The sequence below is a fragment of the Glycine soja genome, chromosome 8 (assembly GCF_004193775.1).
Source record: "Glycine soja cultivar W05 chromosome 8, ASM419377v2, whole genome shotgun sequence".
NCBI classification, from domain to species: Eukaryota; Viridiplantae; Streptophyta; class Magnoliopsida; order Fabales; family Fabaceae; genus Glycine; species Glycine soja.
The window spans coordinates 44187514-44211279 of record NC_041009.1 but is presented as its reverse complement, the minus strand read 5'-3'; the positions used below and the strand labels follow the sequence as shown (position 1 = coordinate 44211279).

The 23766-nt window shown below is 29.3% G+C and overlaps 1 protein-coding gene across 1 annotated transcript; it reads right to left on the bottom strand.

Annotated features, from left to right (window-relative positions):
* Positions 1–8663: 8663 nt before the first annotated feature.
* Positions 8664–10001, bottom strand: LOC114423450 (ethylene-responsive transcription factor 3-like). Its single transcript, XM_028390212.1, has one exon. It carries the CDS (start codon positions 9537–9539, stop codon positions 8907–8909), a length of 633 nt encoding a protein of 210 aa, XP_028246013.1. The 5' UTR covers positions 9540–10001; the 3' UTR covers positions 8664–8906.
* Positions 10002–23766: the final 13765 nt, after the last annotated feature.

The following is a 23766-nucleotide window of genomic DNA, read 5'->3' as shown; positions in this document are numbered from 1 at the left end:
GAGTGTGGTTGCTCTTGTTCTTTGTCTATTCAATGTTTTTGCACTCTATTTTTGCTAAATTTCAAGATTTAGATCTGGTTTTTAGAATTTCAAAATTTAGTTTTCTCTCTTTTCGAATATCAGAATCATGTTCTATTTTTTTAAAAAAAAAATAAACCTATCCAATTCTTTTTCACTTATAGGACAATGTCAAGCACCCAAAATCACATTCTTTTGTGATTTGGGATATTTTTTTGGATTTTTGTCTATGATTTTGTTGAGTTCAATTTATTTTTGTTTATATATATAACAAATGCATCTAAAAAACAAGTTGTGTAATTCCAAAGGATCACTCACATTGTTACTATTCTCAGGTTTTATACAACATCTTGGTATCAATTAATAAATTTCAAATGTACAAATTTGTTACATTATCCTTGTCAAGTGTTTAGGGTTTAGAGATTATTATAAATCAGATCTGATGTTATTCATCTTAAAACCACTTTTCGACCAATTTACTCAAATAAAAATTGATTCTAATTATAATTGATTATTGAAATAATTTAATTTTTGCAACCATCCCAAACACAACTTTAGAATATTCCTACTCTATTGTAAATACAATAATTTTATCGTCCATTGTTAGGTCTTTTCTCTTTGTAAACATAAAAAAGTGCAAGACAACAGGTTTCCTTTAGCTATGAAGCATGGACATCCCAGTCCTTTGCCGTGTCCAGTGTCCGACACGCGTCCGTGTCAGTGTCCGACACCGACACGACACCCGTATTACATTCTATATTTTGGACATTACAGGTGTCTACGTATCCGTGTCCGTGTCGGTGTCGGTGCTTCATAGTCCTTTAGTATCAAGACCTCCTATATTCCTTGGATGATTCTTAGTGTTGTTCCTTGGCCATGGTGTCCTTTAAATTTAGATTTTTTTTTTTTCGTTTGTGATTCTCTACAATAACCATCAAAAGTCGCCCCGGCTATGTTGTTCCTTTTCCTGTCAACCACATAAGTTTTTTGAATAAGATCACACTTTTTTTCTTTTTTATTGACAAATATTTGTTGTTAATTTATTAGTTTTTATTAATAAAGGGATTCGAACTCACCGCCTCTCCGCTCATTTTTCCTTCATCATCAAGCCAATCTTATATCACTTAACAACATCACAAGTGATTGTACAACCTCAACACCCTATCATTCAGCTGAGGGCTTTTGTAATCCTCAAGGTTCCAGGCTCAGCTAGAAACTTCTTGTGTTGCTTTGATTGATGCTGAGATCAATAAGCATAGGCAGCCAAAACTCTGTCCAAGGCTACCTCTCTTTTGTCGAGGGGGGGATTCTTGTAGTTTGCACTAATGTTTTCATCCAAAGGTCACATCATGTCGCAATTAAGCGATGCTAATTGCATTACAGTACATGCCTCTTGTGACCAAGGTAAAATCTATTTTAGAATCAAACAGGAACCGTGCAGTGTATACATAATCAGCAACATAGCATCACACCACCTTCACATAAATAATGAAATAATATATCTTCAACTTAGCATAAGGATGTACCTTCCAAGTCTACACATGTCCTATGGTTTGCATTATCAAATGCTCGCAACTTAGTATCATACCAACTGCACAAAAAAGTGTAAACATTATCAGGAAGAGGGTTCTACCACCAGATTTTTTTCTCCCATTAGTGGCAAACATCATGAACAAAGGCTTTCCATCTCATCACTTTAATTAATTGCCCTCAATTTTCTACTTTGCTCTATTGGTCCAAATACTATAAATGGAGGAGCTAAATTACTTGGAAAACAGGATCCAAATCTTATTTAGAAAATAGAGTGAACTTGTTTACTTTTGGTACATAAGTTTATTGGGGAGTGAAGAGCCTTAAAAGGGACATTTTGAGAGTTCATCTGAAAGTAAAATAAGAATACATATAATTGTATCTGAATTTGGAATTTTGTGTCTTCTTGCACATGCCCAACCAACCCTACTTTGATGCAGATTATCTAGCAATTTGTTCTGCTAGGACTCCAAATTTCCCTTTTTATTTTTAATTAAAAAAATGATAATCTTACCAAAGTGTACTTTTCTACAGTTCTATCAATACTAGTCTCATTGGATGTGATTTTTTTTAGAAGTTGACATAAGTGTACCTCTTCCAGTGAACTGATTGTTTGAAATTCAAGCATAATGAATGGTGATCCATAGCATAACTTTCATAGGGGTACTTGATTTGAGCCTACATTGGACAAAAAAATTAGCACACAGATCAATTTGTTGGGCCTAATGAAAACGATGTGTCAATAACATATATTTTCTCTTTGCTTTATTACCGTTGAAACTCAGATTTTATTGGTGTTTTCCTTTTTTTTTTCATTTCTAAAAAGTTTTGAAAACCAAATTACAAAATGTTATTTTTATATTTCTTTTCAAAAACAGTTTTTTTTAAATAAAAAAAACTAGTAATAGCCTAGATCACAATACATGCTCACGAACAATCTTTTAGTAAGGACTAAGCGTTGATTAAGGAAGCTTGCATGCCCATTTTTCCTGTCTAGAGAAGTTTAGGGTGTATTAGGATCTCAGTGCACCATTTCCTTTAACACCATTCTTCTCTTTCTTGGACATAGTGTGGGGCAATTAGAATTGAGCTTTCTCATATACATACGTAAGCAATAATGTCAAGGGATTTCTGTCTCAAAGAGTTAATATCATTATCATGATTTTTAGTCATGAGAATATCTTGCTTTTAGTAAAAAAAAATATTTTAATTTATATATATAAGTATTTCTTCATCCCATTTATGCGAACAGCGATTAGGATCATCAGTCAAATGTGGAGTAACGGTTAATCACGTGAAATTTTGTTTGGGGAGAAAGGGAGTTACAAAAACGTTTCAACATACCATAGCAAGAAGATAATATTAAAATAGCATCATAAAGTACTATTGCTGAGAATCAAAACAAACATATAACAAAAATAAGAATCACCTTGTCTATATATGGTGGTATGTTGGGGCAAGAGACGCCCATTTTTGTTAAGCCCGATAAAACGATAATGCATAAAAGTATAAATTGACGTAGCCATCTTTTTCTTTGTCAATTAATGAGTAAAACATATAGGATGCACTAACGCGACCAAAGCTGTCAATGGATGTCTTAACCACAGGATAACAAGTCAGCTTCACATACACTGTATCAAGCGACATGAACATATTAATGTATTCATTGATAGATGTCTATCATAACCATTTGAAACCAAATAAATACATATATAATAACCTAAATCCATCTGAGAAAAAATATATTTTCACTAGTCCAAAACGAATGAAAAACTGTCCAAGTTTTCAGAACCTCCGATGGCAACCAAAACTCTAATAGATAGAAAGTCTAATTGAGCCAAACCCAATAAGTCTTATCGAATCTAGGATAATCTTATTCGTACTCGAAATTAGTTTTCAAAATTATTTTTTACATTTTGGATTTGTTAAGGTATACATGTTTATTTCTTAGCGTAGGTGCATATACTTTAATAAGTTATATTAATAATGTATTTTAAGATAATTTATCATTTTTAAGATAATTTTTAGTTATAATTTATTAATGTACTAATACTAAAAATCAAATATATCTACATTAGCAAACCCCCCGAGTGTATGTACTCATACTCAATATGGCACGTGACCCTAGATTGTATCTTTGCCTTCCTCTAAACTAAAGACTCCTCACTCTATCTGCTCATAGCCCTTTGCCAAAAATCGCCATGAACATCCTCTCATCCAAGTCAGAAACTCAAACGAACCCCATTAAACCTTATTAAGTCATTCAAGGACTTATCTGGCTATTAGCGTACGTCAAACAAATCTTCCATAGTCAATGTCTTTTGCTTGTTCGTCGCAAAGAACTCTTCAAAGCTAACGATCGACCTATCAAGAATACCACTAAACCAGTCCAATGCTACCCCTAACAACGTCCCTATGAACATCTTACATTTAAGTGCATTGTTTCCACCACTAATTAACATATGTGAATGAAAGGTCTTAAGATCCATCAAAATACTCCACCTTGGGAACTAAGAAATGTGGCAGGATGGGCTTGGCATCAATTTCTATCAAGAAAGGTTCGAAATATCTTGGTGGCTCCACCGTTGTCTTTTGCCTTCTGCCTTCCTTATGTTCATGTTTCCTGCATTTCGTCTACCTTCCTCTTAATCTCCTTGTTCTCTCTACACTTCTCCTCTGGCGTCTTGTAGACCTATGCATTCTCCTCCTGAAACCATTCATGATGGCAAGCAACTCCTCTAGGGTTGGGTTTAGGGCAAAGTTTTCCTCATTGTTGTAGCGATTCCTTGCCATTGTGTTCTCTCCATCTTTCCAAGCAAAACCTAGGGCATTTGATAAAAAGCTTCATTGTGTCCCAAGATAAGTGCCAAAATATTTTGGTACAAGATTCCTTCATAGGTTTGAGGTAGCCTACTCAAAGCATTCAAGTTATAGCAACCAACCCTAGCTTTTATGTTCATAGCATCTACTACTATCTTGAATTTTTCGTAGGTGTTTTGTCTCCTATATCGCAGAATAATGATTCAAACTTTGTATCCTCTATAGCTTGAACATAAATTAACATGGCGAGGCCACTTCACTGCTGATCTAATAACAAGTCAGTAAGAATTTGACTTGCCAGCAGGAGAGATAAGGTTAACTTGTATATCGACCTCAAAGGATACAATAATTAATTTAGTTTAATTTCTTAACATTATCAAAAGACATGAATATATAGGCATCATAAGAAAATTTTTAAGACAAAAAAGTATGTAAGTGTTTTTAATTCTCAACTTTTTTTTGCTGAACAAAGTACATAAATTAAAAATCTAACCGAGTAGCGACTAATGCATGAGAGTATGCATTCAAACTCACTTTAAAGAAAAATTTTACTCAAATATAAATTTACATCAATAACAGCTTTAGTATGTGTATACATACCATATAAATATTTATACATCTATACTTGAAATCACTAATTTCATTTTAATTAATTAAATAAAATTTAAATATATATATCTATTATGACAAAATACCTTAAACGTTCGTTCATTTCAATCCATGTAGAGAAAAGTGTTTCGGTTTGTATACATTGAAACGTGTGCGAACAGTGATTCAAACATATCCGATATAATTTGATATGTCTAAATTAGGGACCTGGCTTCTCTCCTGTTTCTCTCTGTTGTCTCTTTGCTGTACTTTGAAAATTATACAGTTTTAAAATTGAATTACAAAATTAAATATTAATAAAATTATTTATTAACACAACTGCATCAACAACAAAGAGACAGTTGAAAAAAGAACAACACAAAAATCAATTTCCTAGAGTGGGCACGTTGCGGTCAAAGTTCGAGAGGCAGCTTCGAAGTCCAACAGAGGTAAATGAGGTAATTTCTTAAATTGAGTAACATGAAGGACTATTTTGTAAATTTAAAATTTTATTCTCATCAGGTTACCGTTTATTAATTCAAACCGTTGATTATTTTATTATTATATCTAACGGTAAAAATTGATGTTTCACGGATATCCTCATGTGGTCCTGATTTTTTAGTCTTCACGATAGTCATCGCGTGTAAAAAGTTATACTATTTTTGTTTTTCAATTGAGATGGTCAAGTTTTATTATTGCTAATTCTCTACTTTAACTTTATCAAAAAAGCAATATATGACTTGATATATTTAACCATTGTGACATCACCAAAAATAATACGTAAGATATGTTGTCTTATTTGTTTCCTCTCAATCGGTGGTGTCAAAAAAATTCTATTAGAAACAAGGCTTATTTTGAGATTTACCAAAGATAAATCATTGAATTCGCTCCAAGGTCATTGCAATTATTATGAACTCCACTCACCTTCTCTTCCATTTCTTCTTTTATTCGACAAATTCATCTTTTTCTATTTTTCCCTTTCCCTATTTATTTTTTTCCTCTTCATTTATTTTATTTTATTACTGCAGGCTCACCCATCCACTTTTTTAAAAAATCTGGTCCAACACTTGGCCACCCTTGAACAATTCATTGTTTCACTTTATGAGTAACAAGGGTCGATATACTCTGTGGTGCATGTTTCTCGGCCCACTGTGTTGTTGCCTCTAATAATAAATGCATATGGAGCCCGTGATATGATCAGTAACACATTTTACCATTTTTGTGACCACACTCTCTCCTCACCAGCAATTGCATCAACTCCCTCCTTCACATTTAACCTAATTTGTCCTCACTCCTCACCCGTCCCCAAGCTTGGTAGTTATTTATTCCACCTAGAGAAATTAGCTAAACCTTCAAAGTGGTCCAACCCCCAGCACCTATTGTTAAGAATTTAAGATTACCAACCCTAATCATAATCAAAGTCCTTAGAATTTCAAAAATAATTAATCATATAACCCGATTCAATATTTTGTAAATCTGAATCTAAAGAATACTTAACCATGGGTTGGTAGGCATCAATCACTTTTGTTGCATCCAATAATCAAACTTACTCCCTTCACCCTTTTGGGTTTTATATATATAACATAAGTATCTTTGATGAAAAATAATGTTATTTAACTAAGTAAAATGATTATAAGTAACAAAGTTCTCATTTAGGTTTAAACTTGAAATGGTTAGTTAAATTGAAACAATTGTCTTAGTTATTCATACATTTGATCATTTTTACCCTTTTGGTTTAAATAACCTTTTAAACAAAATCTTTTTTTTTCAAAAAGAAAGAAATTGACAATACAATCACCGGACATAAGTTACATGTCAAATTGAGAGATTGATTCTAAATGTTTAAAGTTATTAAACTAAAAGATTTTCACCTTAATAACTCCTTCTTTTTACCACTTTCTTTGCATGCCAAAGTAGATTTGAGCCAAACACTAGTGGCCATACAATCACAAAGCATTAGACAGAGGAATATGATGGGCATCATTCAATTATTCACTTTTGGGTTTCTTTAATTTTTATGTTCAAAACGGATATACAAGTTGGCAAACAAAGAAGAAAATCTCATATAGACTTATTATACACAAGTGTAGATTAAGAAAGCAGAAAGCCATAAACTAACACAACATTATTGGTCATTATTCTACCTCAACAAGTGATATGGCAATCCAAGATAGCTAGCATTTTCGTTGTGCTAAATTTTATCACACTTATACCTCAAAGATAATGTTCGTAGGTGTACTAGACAACCCAAACAAGACAATTAGTGGCAAAGTGAGCTGCACCGAGATGAGAATGCCCGAATGGTTCGGCTACCATATGTATTTATGTATATGCTATGGCTAGTGAAGGCTACCTTGAAAGTTCCATTTCTTGTAGTTTGGGAAAGGGACAAGAAAATTTTTCAATTGCCATATAATTCTAATTGATTCCAATAGTGTTGTTTTAGATGTTGCAATCCCCTTCTTCAAAAGCATCACTTCAAACCACCATAATGTTGACTTTTTAAGGATCTCTTGGGTGCCTTTCATTATTTCCTATTGAATTAAAACAAGAGCATTATCAACACAAACTATTACAACAAGGTCCTATAATGATCTCGAATACGATTATCTTTCGTTGAGAACACTAGTAATCTTTTAATTTAAAAGCTATTACGGTGAGGTAGGAAAATTAAGGTAAACCTAAATTTCTAAGTTGTCAAACTGTCCATACCACACAATACCTTCCCCATGAATTTTCTGTTTAGAATTCAAAGACAACCCAACTAAGTTATTAAGGTGAATTGACGGATAAACAACCTTTACATGTATCAAACTTCAAATTTCTAACGTCTCCTTTTCCTAGCACTAGGTACATTTCTTAGAAGTTCTTCATGAAAAACCATGTGCTCCTTGGAATTGAGATGTGGATAGATTCTTTTCTTTGGCGGTATAAGTTCCAAGACATTGCAAGTTATTATTAGTGAGGATAAAATATCAAGAATAAAAGAGAAAGCATCTCTCTCTATCTAATCATTCACCGTCCAAAATCCAAATTACTCACCCTGCCAAACATCTTGAGTGTCATAGAAGGCAACATGATTGTTCTATTCCTATTGCCATTGCTCCCACAATGAAAAAGAGAAACAAGAAATTATCACCATCTACCTCCCTCACCTAACAAAGTTTCTTCCCAAGCTATGTTGGTTAGCTCAAGGGATGGGAGAGAAAAAAAAAATTCAAAATAGGGTTATAGGAAAAAGCTATGCTATTGAACACTTACAAAAGTCATATTTCGTGACCAAACTAAATTGTCCACCCATTCAAGTAAAAAACATAAATTTAGAAATGTAATTGTTGTAATTTAATAAACTCTTATACGAAAAATAAAAATCCTTTTGAAAATCAACTGAACCAAAATGCATTATGCAATATGTATCAATTGCATTCAATAGTCTCACTCACAATACAATGTGGGGAAAAATAAAAACATGGGTAAAAAGAATCAAACCATAGATAGAAACTAGTCCTCTAAATGTGATGAATGATCATTGATCATCAATGATAACCAATTTTGTTCTTAAATTGTATTATACATACAGACACATACCAAGTATGATTTGTCAGGTAATGCAAATTAATTCTCCTGTCAAACGTAAAATATTGCTTTCCACTTTTTTCGGTTTGTCATTACACTAAAAAAGTAAAGAAAATTTGAGAGAAAAAATCTGCAACAATACCCTGAAGAATTACTCTTCACAGAAATTAAGATCATATCACCATAATCTTCATAACTGATCATCAATCACATTTTTCTTTTTCATTTTTCTCCGCATAGTAAAAAAAAGGGGGAAAAAGAGAAAGATAAAAAAAAATTCAAGTAGATGATAAAGAGTAAGAAAGAAAAAAATAATAATAATTCCGTCAACGAACCAAATACATCATTTCGTTCCGTTTTTTCATTTTTTCTCATCAGAGGCAAAGAACGGTGCAGAACAGATCATCGGTTGCCACGTCAGCATCGTCTAACGGCAACGCGTTTAGATCAAACGGCAACGGTTCTCGCGGGAACGACGACGCCACGTTGTCGCCTTCGCCGTCGTCAACGACGGAGGACGACGAATCGCAGTCGCTGCGGCAGTCCTCGGGGATAACGGGTGGCGTCCGGGGATATCTCCGGCCGGTGGCCACCGGCGCTGTCGCCGGCACGGCAGCACGGGGGCCGCTGAAGGACTCTACGGTGCTGCTCATGCCACTGGATGTTGGTCGCCGGTGATCGTGGAAATCTTCGCCGGTGTTGGCGAAGTGCCGGTGATCGGAAAATGGATCGGGATGGTAGAACGGCGGAGAAAGAGGGAAATTGGTCTTCGCCTTTGGTCCCCGGAGGGTTCTCGCCGCCGTGTCGTAGGCACGCGCCGCCTCCTCGGCGGTGTCAAAGGTTCCGAGCCAAACCCTGGCTTTCTTCAAAGGGTCTCTGATTTCGGCAGCGAACCGGCCCCACGGTCTTTTTCTGACGCCCCTATATCGCTGTTCTTTGAAATAAACCGGCCTTAAACCGGGTTCGGCGACCTCCGCCGCCGCCGCGGCGGTTCCACCCCTACCCATCTTCAAAGTTGGAATCTTTTTTGAATTCCAAGACAACCCAGAAAACCAAACCTGGCCAAAATACGTTGAAAAATAAAAAATGTGAGATTGGTTAAGAAAAAGTTGCAGCCTTTGACCTTTTCTTAAGGGGGAAAAAATGTTCTCACAAGAGGGTCATTTCATTTGGTTTGAGGGTGAGGTTTTGAGGGATTTCGAGGTTATAGAGATTGGAGAAGATAATGATGATGATGGTGGTGGTGATGAGATTGAGAAGGTGAGAGATGGAGGAAGGGAGAGAGAGAGAGAGAAGAGAATGGGTGGTAGAGGGAGAGAGGTTTTGTGGTTGAAGGAAGGTACCATAACAACACAACTCACAACAACACCTTCTCTTGTTGATCTTCATCTACACAAAAATATATTAATAAGATTGAGAATGGACCTCAAGAGTGTAGTTTTCTACTTTTCTTTCTTTCTTTCCTTTCCCTGTGGGTTTCTTGGCTGTGGCTGTAATTTAATGACCTTTCATTCATTCTTTTATTAAAAAATAAATAAATAAATCTTCCTTATCCATTATTTTTAGAATAAACAGACTATCCATTAATAGTTTAAAAGATTTTTATTCTCTCATTAATCATTATGGTATATTTATTATTTTTTATAATTATCATCTTAAAATTATAATAACTATTTTTGAATAGATTGACAATATAAAATATTCCGTAAACAAACATAGAAATTAAATTTATTTTTAATAACAGTTTAATTTCTCTATACCAATTTTTTATGTTGTTAATCAATTAAAAATAAAATAAGTATGATTTTTAAGTAATATTTTAAAAAATAATAAATTTACTATATATGATATGGTATTTCTGAGTCTATTTTATTTTTATTTTTTCATTTTTTGGTACAGTTTTATCATTTTATGTTTGATTTTGTGGTTTTTTTTTCTCAATTGTTGGCAATGGAATTTATTATGGGTTGTGAAATGACAATAAGGGCCTTCCCATTAATGAGAGGAGGTTAATGTTGTGAGGGGAAAGTTTGAAGCGGGTTGGTTAATTGGTTGGTGACTGGGTGTATGGTAATGGTAAGGTCTCTTTCATGATATCACAACTGTTCCTAATTTTTTCTTTGTTCAGTGATTCAGAGGGTAAGATCAACGAAGGGTGATGATGGCATGTGGATCTTTAAATTGAATATTGTTGCGTGAGAAGAGTAGCATCAGATTTTGGAGACCTTGGAAAGATTTCCACGCCAAATTTTAATAATCCCTAGTTTGCTTATATTTTTAGGAAAGAAAATAAGCACATTAATAGTGTGAATTAAAACGGCAAATTTGTATCTTTCTTCATTCATTTTCAATCATTTCGTCAGCTGGGTATTAGAGAACCATGGTTAATGCTATTCACAGCCACGGGACTACGTTTTTTAATTTGTGATTGCCCATCCTTCTTTTAATATTCTTCAATTTCTTTCATCAAAGATAATACTATATATTAAGTCATAAATATAAAAGGATCTGATTTAATTGACTGAATAAAGCATAATATTTTAAATTAATGTGTTTAATTTATACGGATAAACAATAAATCATAAATGAGTAAATAATGTTCATTTAATATACCATAATCTCAAGAGAATCCTAGTAATAAAATTATTAAAGGAAAAGGAAACAATAACAAAATTGTTACATCTCTTTGTCAATTGATATGGAGTTTTTTTCCCTATTGAATATGGAGATCTTTCTTGCACAAGATTAAAGAACGTCAAAATATCAGTTATCTTTATTAAAGATTAAGATAATTCCTATAACTACAATTAGAATCCTCACTAAAAAAACGTGTCTACATTTAATAGATCACCATAAAAGCTTCCAAAATAAATCATATAAACTTTAAGTTAATATATATATATATATATAGTAAAATAAAAATAATGAAAAATTATGGTAAGAAATCTAAATTGCAATTCTTATTATTTAGCAAACAGTTAGGAGGTGTATGATACAAAGAAAAAATTTAGTTTTCTACGAATTTGAAATTGAGAAACTTTATTTTTCATGTTTTTCACAAAATTATTCTCATAGAGGGTGTCAAATTGATTTTTTTACGAGTTAATAAAAATACTACAATACAAATATCACATTGCTCTTTTATTAGATTATTTAATAGGATAAATAAATGTAAATTCTAGTAAAAATATCATTTACTCTTTGATTCTCATAAAAATAATTACATAAATATTTTTAAGGATAATTTTAATCATTCTTAAAAACCATGATTCTCACAAATTATGATTTCTAAAAATCATAATTTTCAAACATAAAAAAACTTATAAAGCATATTACGGGAAAAACATATATATTAAAAAGCTATAAAGAAAACACGTTAAAAATCACACACCCTACACACAAGAAACAAATTAGAGGCACTATCTTATCATTTTCCTTGGTTGAGACATACTAACCTCTTTCTAAATTTCAATACTTTTTTTTTCTTGAATATAAGTATTATGGAACAAGATTTTTTTTCTAGAATTAGAGGTCTCCTACTCTGAAGCACAAAAGTGTATTTTACCTTACTCTTAGTAAAAGTGTGGATTATATAGTGTTTCTTAAATATGGTAAGATTTGATTATATCTTATCTCCATAAATCATACAAATAAAGTATAACTCAAGTAAGATATATTCTACATTTATAATAATATAAGACGCTAATAAATATAATTACAATGGTTAATCAAATGTTGATTAGGTTAAATTCGATCGGTCTATTAGATCCAATCCAATTAAGACTATAAGGTATAATAAGTAATAAAAATTTCTATTTTTTGTTCTTAAATATAAAATAAAACTTCACTGTTTTAAAAATATACTTCATTTAATAAGATCAAATATCTTTTGTATGTTTGATATTAAATTTTAATGAAAGACAATTTAAGAAAGAACTAACTTTTAATTGAGACTAAAACAATTTGATAAAATTAAATAAATTTCTCAATAATAAGTATGAATTAATTTTTTTTATTACAGTTGAGACATATAATCGATAAGGAAATGAGAATGAACTACAAGTATTCATCTTTTTTAATGGTGAAACTATAAATATTCATTTCACACATAATTTAGTGTAAAATTAAAGTTTGAATTTAGAATTAAATTTTGAAAACACACATTATTAAAAAAAACAAAATAAGTTATCTTATTATTTTCCTTAGTTGAAACATACTGACCTCCAACTTAATGAATTATTTTATCGAAATTACATATATTTAGTTTTCTGAATTCTCATCTAAACTACAAGTGTCCATTTGACACATTGGACATATAGTTAAAGTTTGAAATTGGAATTATAATATTTAAAAAATAATTTAAAATTAATGTCACTGCTATCAATAACTGTTATCAGTCTCATCACCAATTCTATATTGTTATTATTTTTTACTTAAACTCCATACAAATTTACCTGCATCTACCCTTGATTTTTTTTAATACTAGAACTCCCCTTAATTAAAGGTGCGTACCAAATTGGAACTAAAATACAACTTAAAACTATAATTTTACACTTTAAATTTTTGACACAAACTAAAAATAAATTTATAATTCTAAACTAATTTTAATTTTGAATTACAATTCTAATTTCTTTAGCTAAATGTACCGTAAGTTTGCATGCACCACGGTTAATAAGCAAGCAAACTTTTTATTTGGATTACTACAAATTAGTATGAAGTATATATTAACTTTCTCAATTACTAATATCTTAAGAACTTAATTGATTATTTATAATAAGATTTTCTTTTTTCGTCATATTATAATCATTTATTAACTTAATCTTTTTTTCGTCATATCTTAAGAACTTAATTGACGAAAAAAGAAAATCTTATTAAGAACTTAATCTTTTTTTAACTTAAGTTAATAAATGATTACAACATAAAATTATTATCAAATTTTTCCTTTTTTATTAAGAATTGTAAATATTAAGTTAATAAATAAAAAATTAAATAGCAGCAATGTTTTTCCTCTTTCAAATTTTGAAAAGTTCAAACTAAATAAATAAAATAAAAGGGGAATTAGATTTTTAAAGTTTAGTTTTAGTTCTCCTAAAAAAATGTTCATTTTTTTGTTTTTTTTTAACTTTGTATTGTATCACTTTTGCTCTTCAAACTAAAATGATTTAGGTAACACTTTATAAAATGATGAAAAATGATTTAAATAATACTTTTAGGAGTGCATATCAAAACTAGAGAGAAAAAAATAAATAAAAGTTTATAAATACTAAAATTAAACTTCAAAAAAATTAGTAAAATAAAAAATATACTTTACTCTATTTTATATTTTATTTTTATATGTATGCTAATAAATTTAGTATTTTTTATAATTGTCCTCGCTAACTTCGAGTTTTAGTGTGGATCCTCCGCAAGCCCACGCTGATGCATTAGTCTATTTTTAAAATTATAAAAACACGTGAAAAAAATATAACTACATTTTCAGCGCAAACTTAAAATTATTGTATTATGACAATTGACAAAATGGTTTTTTTTAATCTTAATAATTTTAGCATGTTGACCAATGTCCAAACTTAATAACAATGCCGCTAAATTCTCCATGATACATGTTTTGTTTGAAGATAATAATAATAATAATAATAATAAATTTCAAATAATTTTTTGGTTATATTTTGCTTTGCAAAATAATTTTTGAAAATAAATAAACAAGAATAGATTCAACCAGACCTAGTATATATTTTCTTTGCTTTCATTCTGCATTTGACCTAACCGAGAAAGCCAATAAAGTTTGAAATTGGAATTATAATGTTTAAAAATAATTTAAAATTAGTGTCACTACTATATCAATAACTGTTATCAGTCTCATCACCAATTCTATATTTTAAATTATTTTTTAAAACATTAATCTCTTAGAAAATCATCAAAGGGACTCAAACTTGTTGCTGTGTAATGCTTATATTTGTATACATATCAGAGACAAAGAAAAAGTTATTTAATTTCTCTATAAATTTTAATTTATAAGAAAAAAATTTTAATTTATGGTACTCAAACATGTCAATTGATCTATTCATCCAAATAGGAATAAACTATGATTTGGTATGGTATCATTGGTGCTTTTTAAAGAAATTATTTACAGTTTATTTAATTTTGTTTAATGTAAGTATTTATATAATTCTTTGAGAGAACTTATAAGAAATAAGTTATGATAGGTTCATAAATTGTTTTCAATTTATTTTAATAATAAATTCATGATATAACTTGTAAAAAATAGCTTACAACTTATGCGAAAACTATTTAATCTTATTTTCTCTTCTATTGTAGAAACAATCTATATATAAATACTTGTATGATAAGTATCAATAAATGTTTAGTTGAATGACCTATATATTCCTAATAATAAAATAATCACATAACATTATCATGAAAACATGGAATAAAATTGGAGTATAACTTGCATAATATTCATAGTGTTTTTTATTTTTAATTCGGTCAATATTAATTGATACAAGTAGTTTGTTAGTGGGGAAATTTCTTCTTCCTACAACAATCAAATCAATTTTATAATTCTTTTTTTTTTTTTTATATTCTTTGGGTGATACTTTAGACTGAACGTCATCCTAATTTGATCAAATAGTCATAAAAACACTTAATTAGCTCTTTCTAATATTCAAAAATAGGTATTTATTTTAATTTGTCCACCAGTGATAATTAAGCACAAAAGAGAATTCCATTTCTTCTTTGTTTTTAGTTGGATTCGTGAATCATGTCGACTTGACTAAATGCAATTGATAGGAGACGCAACAAATTTGGAGTAAGTGGTATCTACTTTCCAATGACTGAAGTTTTCAAGGTAGAAGCAAAAACGAGAAAATTGTACGAGAGTGTGATCGCGTTTCCTTGCTTATCCTCTTTTAAAGAAATAATCAAAATTATAAAAGCTTATCTGACCCATTATTCATCACTTATGGAAATTGCTTTTTGAACGATTATGTTCTTAAGGGAGCAAGATTTTCAATGAGGAAAGAAATCAACCATGATTAACAATAATACCCAATTGTCTCTGAAATTTGAAGCTAAACTATATAGCTAGTATATTAGCTATGGAATATAGTTATTCAAAATTTCAAATATTCAATCCTTGTTATGCAAGGAGGTTTTATCCAACGAGGAAAACTTATCTCCCCAAAGGAGAACACGGTGGAATAACTTCAATTGATCCATTATTTGTAAGTAACAACTCACAATCACTGATTTTGTTTACGTGGAATCGGATTTGCAGGTAACGTTGCGATTTTTTTTCCCCCTCTTTCTTTGCTTTTTTTTTACATTATTGTAATAATTCTTAACCTTTAAGCCACTTCATTGATTAGAATGAGTAAACTGATTATGTTTTTCCGAGGAGCGAGTAAAATGATTTAAATAAGTTAAATTTATACAAAAACTTTTGTATCATGATGTTTTGAAATTTAAGATGTAGTAAGTAAGTAAAATGAGAGTCTTTATTTATTGGAACAAATGTTTAGGATGATCATTGAAAGTATTTATTACGTAGCGGTGGTTTGTTTTGCAATTCATTGAGACAAACAGAACATGTCAAAAGAAGTGATCATGGAGGTGCAATAAAGAATGAAGAAGATTCAAATCGCTTGCATTTCCAAGATGATAACAAAAACACCAATAAACAAGCAAGCCTCACATGAAAAAGAGAAAAATAAATAAAAATGCAATTAAAAGAAGATAAGGCAAGGAAAGAAAGGGATCTAAATGTCATTTCATTTTGGGCCAAGGGCATCATTTAACTAATTTGATTTATGTGTTGTCCCTTCCAATGTTATCCTTATGTTGTCTCATGAAAATAACACTAATGATGATATTTAATTTTAAAAATCATCATCTAACATTTAATTTTAAAGGGACAATACAAAAATAACATAAGGAGAGACAATAGAGAAATCAAATTCTGATAGAGAAATCAAATTCTGATTTAACCCACCATGAAAATCTTAAAAGCATGTTGACCGTTGACCATCCCCCAAAGTGGACCCTAGCACAGCAGATCCATCCACCCCTCCAACCTCGATGTCTATCATTTGTGACCCACTAACATGGGACACGTCATGAGCGTCAGCATCTGAACCCGGTTCAGTGCACGAACCGGTTTAAAGGAGGGAGCTATTAGTACAGACACGTTTGGACAAAACGAAGGATCTAAGGGGTTGCGTGGTTTGGCCTATCTGGTTTCTATAACCACACAAGAAAACTTGTTACTTGAGCCCACATGCACTATTTTTATTTTATTTTCAATTTCGGGTGAGTATTTTTTGTGTTCTAGATTTGGGAAATTGGTGGAGAAATGAAAGGAAACAAATTAGTTGTAGTTATGGGGTATAGGTGGGGTGGGTAATGGGTATATTGTATTGGTATGCGTGGTGGAAAGTGGGTCAGTGTTATTCATTGGTTGGAATCGGAACCATGTATAGGCTAAGCAAACTTCCTCCCCTACTCATAAATGTCTCTTAAATTATTTCATATAAATAAACAAAAATTCATAAATACATCAAAACTATTTTGTTATCTCCTTATAATTATCTTTTTAAATTATTTTATAAAAATCAATAAATATAAAAATAACAAATTTATAAAATTATTTTTCTACATTATGAACTTTTCTGTAATTTCCCTTTATTTTATATAATCAATCCATTTTTTCCTTTCATTTTTTTTAAATCATTACGATATTATAAGGAATACAAATAAAAAAATAATTAATCTTGCATTGAAAAATTAAATAATAATAATTATTTCAGTATATTTTTTTCTTATACAATAATTATTATGGAAGGGGAGGAAATAATACGTTTAAAAAAATAATTATATCATCATTGAAAAACTAAAATAACACTTATTGGGAATATTAGTTAAAAAAATAATGAATATTATATTGAAATATTAATGTAAGATTTATTTTGGAATAATTTATAAAAATATAATAGTTATTTTAATAACAGAGGAAGTAGTATTTTAGGATAAATATTATTATTTTAAAAATGATGTCTGTAATTATGCATTTACATAGAGATGTGGTGTCACAATCGGCAAAGGCTAAAGAATAGAGAAGGAAAGAGAAATTAAGCGCCAGGTTTTGTTTGTTTTGTAGCAATTGCGCGGGAAATTGATGCGCTTCAGTTATTACCTCTCTTTCGCCGCTTTTATTATTCCATCCACACGCCGCCACACCACCAACTCATAGTCATACTGCACAATATATTCTCCACACTAACCATAATTTATTATTGTTTTTATAAAAAATATATAGTAAAATACAAAATAACAAATTATTTGAGGTGCAAATAATATCGATTATTTTTTAGTATATCAATCGTTTTACTAGTATTTACGACTTGGTTCAATTTGGTTTTTCATAAAAAAAACTTTAAAAAATTATATACGATTCGTTTGTTTCGATTTTTATTTAAAATCAAATTTAAATTAAATTAAATCAATATTTTATAATTTTATTTGGTTTGATTTTTATATTTTTTAATAAAATATTATTTCATTAAAATTATATATATATTTTAAATAAAATTACATTAATAAATTGTTGATAATAATCTATCAAAATTATTAATATGCTAAATTTTTTATAATAAAAATCTAAAAAATTTCATTTATTTTAAATAAACATGTCTTAAAAAAATTATAAAAAAATAATCATATACTAATATAAATTTTAATATAAGTGTTACAATTTGATTTTGTTTAAATTAATCAATTTCAAAAATATAAACCACAAATTAAATTAAATCAATCCGGTTAAGAAAAAAATCATTCTAACAAATAAAAAAAATCAATTTGGTTCATTTTTTTTAACAGATTTTAATTTTTATTTTAGATCGATTTAGAATTAAACACCCATACAGCCATGATCGTTTGCATATATGCTATAATTTTACTCTTATTATTAATTTAAGCTGACTTTCCCTTTCAACCATTCCGGAAAAAAATGACTTTCCCTTTCCAACTATAATGATGAATTCTAAAAATTCTAAGTTTATTAATTCACTAAATTATTTGAAGGATTTGATTTTAAATATAGTATGATCCATGTAATTCTTTTTTATATCATTATCTAATTTATATTGTTAAGTTAGTCCTTGTATCCGTGACGTTTATGTTGTGTAAATAAAAATAATACCATTAGTTTTTTTTAAAATTTACTTCTTTTAGTAATTACTTAATAAAATAAGAACGAAAAGAATATTGAGTTGTCTGAAAAACAATCGAGCTTTTATAATTAAAACTTGTATATAGAAGATAAAAACAAAAAAAAAATCTTGACTTTTGAGCCTCAATTTTTTTAAATGTGCATTTTATTTATGCAATTATGTTGGTTATGTTTAGTGGTGCCTACAATATTTTTAGATTATTTTTTTTATCACAATCGAAATCAAAATTATGTGTTCCATCAAATGTTGACATGTCAAGCGAACAAAGTCAATATAATGATAGAAATAAAATATTTTTTTTAAGAATCAAAAATAATTTTTTTTATTACAAATCAAATACAAAATACAAATTTAAGAAATGAAAAATATATTTAAACTTTTTTGAACGTATGATGATTATTAGGTATACCAATAAAAGTCAATATTCCTTAGCCCATATCAATATGATGGGATTATAAGTTGATAACACCTCATTAATTCGAGAACTTTTTTGCAGGCTGAATGCATATAATCTCATGAGAATATCTATAATACAATGGTTTATTTTAAATTTATGAATTCTATAATATCATATAAATTTAAAAAATTTACACAAAAATTTATTTTAATACTAAAGTTGTAAGTGTAAGTGTTTAACTTGAGTTTTTTTATTAAATTTTATAATTAAAAAATAATTCTTTAATCGATAAGAATAAATTAAACAATAATTATTTGTATAAACAATTCACTTAAACAACACATAACCAAGTCATCTATTCCAATAATAAAAATTTATTAAATAGTATTATTTAATTTTAAATAATTCATGAAACATCTAAGTTGATGATGCTCTAATGATACAATTATTTACATTTTTTTAGGGAAAATGCAATTATTTACTAAACTAATATGATTAACATAAGAAAGAGTCTCTTCTAAACAAAAACATAAGAAAGGGTGATTTCTTCAAATACGACTTACATATATTCCCGTGACATTTTTTTATTTTTTATTTTTACCAATTTTCATAATTTTTTTTTTTAAATTACGCCTCTAATATGTAAACACTCCCACCCTTTAACACACACACACGCATGACATTTGCCCAACGTAATCTCTACGGATTCTACCCCTTTAGATAAAAGTTTAAATATTATGATTATTAAAGTTGGAATAGTAAGATTAGTAATATTGCCTTTTATAAATAAGGGTGTAGCTAAACACCTTCTGGACTAACCTCATAGCCTCCAGAGAATCCGATTCCAAAGAGAAAGAACTTCCTCCAAATTAAATTCCCTGCTTCTAGCCTATGCAACCTAGCTAAGGACCTTTCCTTCCACCACATGCATGGTGCCCCAGCTCAGACAAAAATCATACCAACCACCCAAATAATTAATATCTAAATATACCTCCACCTTGGGTTTACCAATTAAAATCTCACTAATATTATATGTTTTTCTATAATCTTATTTTGTTGATATTTTTAATATTTTATAGAAAAAAGTATTAAATGAAAAGTATATATGTTTGATAGTTTTTTTTTAAAAAAAAAAATATATAAAATGATTTAATACTTTTTATTTAATAACTAAGAAATCATTAAAAGAATATCATATAATTAAGAATACAGAACTACACTTCATGAAATAATAATTTGTTGTAGAGTCTCAAGATACCGGACATGGGACATATCTGCGTGATACTTTCACGGCCTTCAATAATTCACTATTATCACTTAGAAGGCCAGTAATCACTAAATCAACTACGTGTATTTTTGTGAATTTATTTTAACCGCGTCGTGAGGAAAGATTTTAGGAAATAAAAAAAAAGTGTGATTATTTCATGTTATATTTTATTGTAATAAGTTAATGTTTAAGTTTTTTATTGTGTGCGAGTATTTTTCTTGTTACTAAAAAATAAGTTCCACGTATTTAATGTTTATTTAAAAAAACTTTTAAGAGTAACAATTTTCATGCACATAGACTCATATTTGGTTTTTCACGGTTGATACAAAGAGTAACATGAGAATTAGACAATTAATTTAGCACAATGCCTAAGTTTACTTTTAATTCTCCGATCAAGCATATGGCAACTATGTATTTTTGCTGTATATACACAGATATTATCAGTCCAGTAACTAATCCTTTTTTGTGGTCATAGCTAGTCAATTTCCTTATGAAATCTTTAAAAACTATCCTAATTATTTTTCTTCACTTTTTACTTTTTACATCTAATCTATAACTTTATTCCTTCATTCATAAAGAATAGACGCAAGAATGATAAGATTACAACAAAAAAAGAACATACGTAAGAAATAAAAATATGCTTGACATAACATGTTGATCTTTACGAATTCGACACGATCCTAAGATTCATATCCTATCATTTGACCACTATTTTACCTAATTGAGGGTTATTTTAATAATAAAATTAGATAAGATCAATGCCTTGAGTCCACTAAACGTGTTCTCACTCCGTGAATAGAGCATGAGTATAGTTTTGTCCCATTAATCTCTTTTTGACTTCATTAGAAAAATAACACTCCTATCATAATTAGAATAAAAAAAACATGTTAATTTATGTTTGTTCTTATATTTTAAATTCTCATACGTTGAGACAAACACTATAATCCTAAAAACTGAGTTGAATGCATCTTATATTTGAGAAAGTATTATTATAATTTGTGTTTGAATTGGTGTCAGCTAGGGAAGAGAGGTGGGTACCTTGTTGACCTTTGCATAGAAAGAAGATAAAGGAGAAGGGTCTCAGAAGCTGAAAATGAGTAAAAGTTGTATGTGCAGGTTTTGACCATGCTCATTTGCTCAGCTCTCTTGGCAGAAATTGTTCCTCAAACTGTCACATAACTTACAATCCCATTTAAATATTTTCCTACTTTTGCTTTTCCATCCTCTCCATCAAGCTCAAGAACACCAAAGGCTTGCATCCAAATTCAAAAGGAGTACATTTCACAAAAAAAGAGAAAAGGCAAAAGAATATATATTGTAATAAGCCAAATACAACTCGCTGTTTTGGAATCAGAAAATGTGCTGCAAATGTTGTTTACTAGCACACTTAGTACTGGTTTTGCCCATAGAGATGGAGAACATCATCAAATTGTTGTTCAGATTTTTTTTGAACTTGATTCTTAATTCTACCAACCAATTGTATACAACTTGCACCATACCACTCCAAACTGAGCTCAGTCTAATCTTATTTACATTTTAAAATCATGCATGACAAATAAGTTTATGTTAAATTGTTAAAATGTGTTTAATTTCACATAAATATCCCAAAAAGTAGATGTATAAAATATGAATTAAGAAGTTATATAGCGTTGCTTCTACTTGGACGTGATAAATAGTGTATGGTTGATTTATCGTTTTCAACAATGGATCCAATTATATGAAGCAAATTTTCGAAGCTTTTAAGATTTTGACATAAAAATTAGAAAATATTCAAGTTCAAAACTTGAATTACGAATAATAGCTGATCTGATGATGAATCTATCAAACACTCACTTAGTGCCCATTTGATTGCATTGTTCCTAGAACTTGAATCCACGTTTGGGCTAAAGCAACAAGTTGTGGGTTCTGTGTATTTCTTAATGATTAACTGGTAAATTTTGCAAAACTTGAGTCACAAACTTGTGAACAAACATAGTTAATGTCAATGCTATTTGCATCCCCAATTTTTGTACAACTCTTCCCTTCTCTATAATTTTTATTGCCAATTATACTTTTTATTTGTTAAAATATACTTTTGGAAATTACTTTTCGCAACAACATATATCAATTATAAAAAGTAATTTTTGGAACAATATTTTAATAAAATATACAGTTCCAAAAACTATTTTTTGAAACAACATATATCAAAGTAGTTTAACAAAATTATATGTATTTTGTTAAAATATATTTCTTGAAATTACTTTTTGGAATTGATATTTGTTGTTCCAGACCTATGTTTTAACAAAATATAGGTACTTCTTGAAATTAATTTTTAAAATTAAAATATATGGTTATAGGAGTAATAAACAAAATATGAAATATAGAATGTTCCCTTAAGGAGTTGCAATAGTTGTTAATCGCTAATGTTTGACACATTTATTTTGACGCTACATATTGAGAGGCTAAATATTGAAAGACAGATAACCTATATTTAAAATTTTCGATGAACCAAACATGAGAAGACACTTGATGGTGTGTCAACAAGCTTTGTAAAAAAAATGAAGTATCATGTACACTATATATAATAGATGAACTCAGCTATGGACATATGTTAAAACACAATACCACATGAAGAAAATGCACATTTTCACAACACTTTTTTTTTTATGGAAAATGCGATGTCACAACAAGGTTTACAATTAATGAATACGGAGGTTCAAAATTAGGATTTAAATAATAAAAAATACAGGATGAAAATAAAATCTAAAAAAGTAACATACGTGATGCTTATATATTGTTTTGAAATGTAGTTTCTAGAATTATTAATACAATTTCAGAAATTACTTTATGAAATAGATGTATGTTGTTTTACAGAGTAATCCATGTAACTATGTTTTAATGAATAAAAGAGTATATTAGACAATAAAAAAATATAAAGAGAAGGGAGGGGTGTAGTTAGTAATCATGAGTGTCAATAGCAAATGTCCATACAGTTGCTATGTTCACCCCAATAGTTTACTTATTCATTTTTTTAAAATTATTTTAATCAAATCACCTTCCCAAACATCATCCCTCATGGATAACAATAGATAAAATCTGAATAAATATTATAATACTCGTCTCATCTTAAAAAATATTCATTCCCATATTTATTAGTTATCTATATATCCATGCATAAATACTCTATTTGTCTTGCTATCCTAGTAGCCAAGGTGAATGAATGAATTATTAATATTACTTATAGATGCCTCACCTACTTCAAACAATGGAACTATAAAAAAATGTGTTACTTTGTTGGAACTAAATTAAGATTTATGTGCTAGTCATTAAGTTAAAATTAGTACAATATTTAATTAATTTTTTATAAT

Excerpts from the sequence above, each read along its gene's own strand:
- LOC114423450 (XM_028390212.1), bottom strand. The coding sequence starts at position 9,539 with ATGGGTAGGGGTGGAACCGCCGCGGCGGCGGCGGAGGTCGCCGAACCC.